At 56.8% G+C, this 3,844-nt stretch overlaps 3 protein-coding genes across 3 annotated transcripts; 2 read left to right on the top strand and 1 right to left on the bottom strand.

Moving 5' to 3' along the window:
* Positions 1 to 219: 219 nt before the first annotated feature.
* Positions 220 to 1,613, top strand: PPTG_05851 (hypothetical protein; the record flags this gene model as incomplete). The annotated part of the gene is made up of 5 exons (XM_008899579.1): positions 220 to 229; positions 289 to 387; positions 441 to 607; positions 668 to 1,190; positions 1,249 to 1,613. The coding sequence occupies 5 exons, from the start codon at positions 220 to 222 to the stop codon at positions 1,611 to 1,613; spliced, it is 1,164 nt and encodes a 387-aa protein (XP_008897827.1).
* Positions 1,614 to 2,084: 471 nt separating this feature from the next.
* PPTG_05850 (hypothetical protein) lies at positions 2,085 to 2,728 on the top strand (the record flags this gene model as incomplete). Its single annotated transcript, XM_008899578.1, has 2 exons — positions 2,085 to 2,353; positions 2,428 to 2,728. 2 exons carry the CDS (start codon positions 2,085 to 2,087, stop codon positions 2,726 to 2,728), a joined length of 570 nt encoding a protein of 189 aa, XP_008897826.1.
* Positions 2,729 to 2,980: 252 nt separating this feature from the next.
* PPTG_05849 (hypothetical protein) lies at positions 2,981 to 3,834 on the bottom strand (the record flags this gene model as incomplete). Its single annotated transcript, XM_008899577.1, has 3 exons — positions 2,981 to 3,103; positions 3,167 to 3,662; positions 3,731 to 3,834. 3 exons carry the CDS (start codon positions 3,832 to 3,834, stop codon positions 2,981 to 2,983), a joined length of 723 nt encoding a protein of 240 aa, XP_008897825.1.
* Positions 3,835 to 3,844: the final 10 nt, after the last annotated feature.

Raw genomic sequence — 3,844 nt, 5'->3', positions numbered from 1 at the left:
GACGCGCCGTCGTCGACCACGAGTCTCCGAACTGGTTCGGGTCCCATTCCATCAATCAGTCACTTGTCCCCAGGAGTCAACTGTCAATTCATCACAATCACCCCCTCAGGGAGAATCCACAGCGCCAACTATCGGGCTTCACTCACCGATCCTCGCCTCTCGCAGCAGCTACTCGCCTGTGTCGTCACTCGCCTCCGGTGTCAGCACAGCTACGTCGCAATGTCTTCCGGTGCGTCCACTCCTCTGCGTGGTTGGATCCTCTTCGTTGCTAACTCACGTCTTCCGTAGATAACGGCGCTTTCGTCGACCTCACATCCTCGCCCTACTCTTCTCCACACTCTGCCGCGCGTGACGGCCCAGTCACCATGTCGACTGTCGAGTTGGCTGGTCCTTCGCTGGATCTTGCTGGAGCGCGGGCCTCGTTGAGTGCGTTTCAACAGCCATCGACCAGACCGAGGCACTGCGCGAGCTTCGTTCGGATCACGAGGTTTTGCGTGGCGAGTTCTTGGCTACACGAGGTCGCGCGGAGGATCTGGATCATCAGCTCGCTGCCGCGGCCAATGCCGCGTCGCCCTTCGTGCTCTTTAGCCAGCCCAAGTATGAAGTGGTCCATCACTAGCTGGACTCTACTCGGAAGGAGTTCGCCGAGTGCCTGAACGCACTGCAGGAGCGTCTCGATAACTACCGCGAGCTCGAAGCTTGCCGCCTTCGGTATCACGACTTGCAGCTCCGCTACCGCGAAGCAGTGTCGGAGTTTCAGGATCGGATCTCTACTTTGGAGGCGCAGCTGGTAACCGCTTCTTTCTTTGGCGTGATTGTCCCGCCTGACACAGCTCGTCGCATAGCGGATCTGGAGTCCCAGCTCGAGCGGTCCCAATATGACTTGAAAGTCGAGCGTGATCGCCAGTCATCTCTCGCTTCGGAGCATCGTGAATCGGCTACGTCTCACAAGGCTGCTCAAGCGGAAGTAAATCGCCTCAAGGCCGCGATCGAGCGCAAGCCTCGTCGCTTCCGCACCTTGCGCGATAACTATGAGCGTCGCTTGAAGGTTGCCGACAACACGATCGCCACACATTCCGCTGAGCTTGATCGATTGCAGGATCAGGTATCGACAGTGGATCGGGATCTCCTCCAGGTTTCCCCAACGTGTCCTCGCTGCGATCAGGCAAAGGCAGAGCGTATCGCCACCCGTGAGTACTATCGGTAAACCTTCGTCAGCGTCGTACTAATTCATATCTTGTGTCACAGAGGATCGTGTTTCAGCGGCTCGAGATACAATTGCCCGGCTGGAAAAGCGAATTAACCAAATCGAGAAATATCAGAAGTCGCGTCAGGATCTCGAGTTCGCGCTCGCAGCGCTTCAGCAGGAGAGAGGCGGTCTAGTAGTCCAAAGAGATGAATTGCTCGGCCAGCTTCGTGAGCTTTTCATGGAGGTCACCGATCTACGGGCTGAGCGGGACCAGGCGGAAGAGAGATTGTCCAGCATCACGTCTCTTCTCCCTTCTACTTTGGGCCACAAACGAGCACGCTCCCAGTCCGATTTCCGGCCCAGTCTGCTCGCGTCTCCAAGGTCGCTCGATCGACTTCAGGTCCCTTCACGGGTGGCGCGCTGAGTCAGGGTCCTGCGTCTACAGCGTCGATCGAAGTATTGTCAGCTATGGCTGCCAGCCAGAAGTCAGAGAGGCTGGCATCATCTCCTCCGTTCACTGGCCCTCCTGATCATATTTCTCGATCTGCTCGATCGACCGCCAAGGGTGGCCGCGCGGTGCTTCGTCTTCGCCTGCAGTTTCCGATGTGGGCGCGCATTCCGACGGTGGCGAGAGCTCTTCCGGCAAATCCAGTTCTACTCGCGTCTTCGACTCGGACGTCGTGGGAAGCGACAGTGGTTCTCCGGAGTTGAGACGCGCTAAGGACCCGTTTGGAATGCCGCTCGGCCTCTATCGGACGCTGAGCTAGCGGATCTATCGCCTACCACGGTTCCCCGATCGGAGTGGATCCCCGGTTTTCGGGACCGTCGTAGCTACCGCAGTCGTGATACCGTCCCCTGATCTGCGCAGGATATTCGTTAGACAAGCGTCGTGGAGATGGACGCGGGTCTGCTGTTTCATCACTTCACCAAGCCGATGGAATGGCTAATCCCTCTCCGCGATCCCGTACCTCAGCCTGGAGAATGGCGAGACGATTTGGTGGACGAGAGCAACGTGCGCGAGTTTGTTTCGTGGGAGATCCGTGCCGCCCCGATGGACCCTCTTACGTTCAATGGTCGGGGTTGGTTCCGGGACATGATGCGACTTTACGCTCTTACGAGGATGAGCAACTTCGGGCTTATTGGGACTCTACCCACGCCTTTCCGGTGAGTATAGCCTAGCGCCGCGCCAGTCGGTACTTGGATACGTTCTATACTGATTGCAAGCAGCGTTGATCCAGAGGAGGGGGCCGGTGGAAACCGTTCCTTCAACAGGTGCTGATCGGCTTGCTCCTGGGTTACTGCGACCTCGACTTGTTGCTGGATCCCTTTTTTCTGCATTTCCCTCGACCTGGCGAAGCAGGTGCCTGGTACCCTGGGATCGAGGACAGATCCGACCCCGCAGATCTACTGGAGACGTTGGCCATTACCGATGCGGCCGATCGCTGGCGCAACCACTATCGCGACGGGCCAAAGGACCATCCAGCGCTTGGGATCGCTCGTTTGTCTGGGAAGTTTGTGTCCTCCTCTTCCTGCCGTTAAGTGTTGGCTAGCGGCACGTAGGTTTCAGCGCTCGTCAAGAAGGTTCCGTCCGATCTAAACCGACTTAATCCATGCGTATCTTCTCTTATTCTTCCGGAATTTTTGAGGGTGTATTGCCTAGATTTTCCGGCCTATTCAGGCTCACGGCACTCCATATGGACCACCATCCTCCTTGAAATCTGCCGTCTTCCTGCAGATCCTTCTTCCTCTCAATTCTCCACGGTGGCCAACCCTCCGCAGAATTTCCACCATTTACTCCTCATGTGACTGCATCGCCTCAAACCGGTTACGATCTGTACGTCCCCGGTCAAAGTCTCTTAGCAACGCTCCACAGTTGAGATCAGTCTCATCGACCCATGACGGCTCGGCGTAGCCCTACCAGAAGACCAGGTATTCACGTCGTGTACGGCCGTATCGAGTCTTGTTGCTCGAGCGCACATCTGCAATCCGTTCCATCTCGTACTCGTCCTCTTCAAGCTCGCGTTCCCAGCTGGTTTCGGGCAGCAAGCCTTCGTCGAAGTCTACTCGATCTGCTCTGGCGCGGTTCGTCAGCGTGGATGTTGGGCGCTCTGGGTAGCTCTTCACCGGCTTCAGCTTTGACACATGGACAATCGGAAATAGTCGGTACTCTGTGCCGGCGGTCTCCAGACGCACTGCGTGTCGATCGACTGTTTCCGCGACCCTGAAAGGCGCATGCCACATATGCGCAAGTTTGCAAGCGTAACCTTCCTTAACTCGATCTAGAAATAGCCAAACTCGATCTCCTGCCTTTATGTCATGCGAGCTCACATCTTCGCTGTGCTGATCTGCTCTTTCTTCGATCGCGTCGCGCAGCGCCTCGTTGACTAGCTTGCGTGTCTGCTGGTACTGTCGCTGGACGTTCGACGTGGTTCCACGTCCCGGCGGCGAGTGCTCCCAAACGGCAGTGTCGCTTCTAACGTTGATCGAGCGTCCCATCCATGGACCAAATAGAACGGCGTGTCGCCTCGAATACGGTCGTACGCCGTGTTGATGGCGAACGTCAGATGTTCCGCGAACTCGCCCCAGTCCTTCTGATTTATATCTGCGACATACATCTTCAGGGCTCTAGTCAGAGTCTGAACCATCCGTTCTGCC

Source organism: Phytophthora parasitica (genome assembly GCF_000247585.1).
Source record: "Phytophthora parasitica INRA-310 unplaced genomic scaffold supercont2.8, whole genome shotgun sequence".
Taxonomy (NCBI): Eukaryota; Oomycota; class Peronosporomycetes; order Peronosporales; family Peronosporaceae; genus Phytophthora; species Phytophthora nicotianae.
Note: the sequence above shows the minus strand (reverse complement) of the source record. Positions and strands in the feature narration are given on the sequence as shown.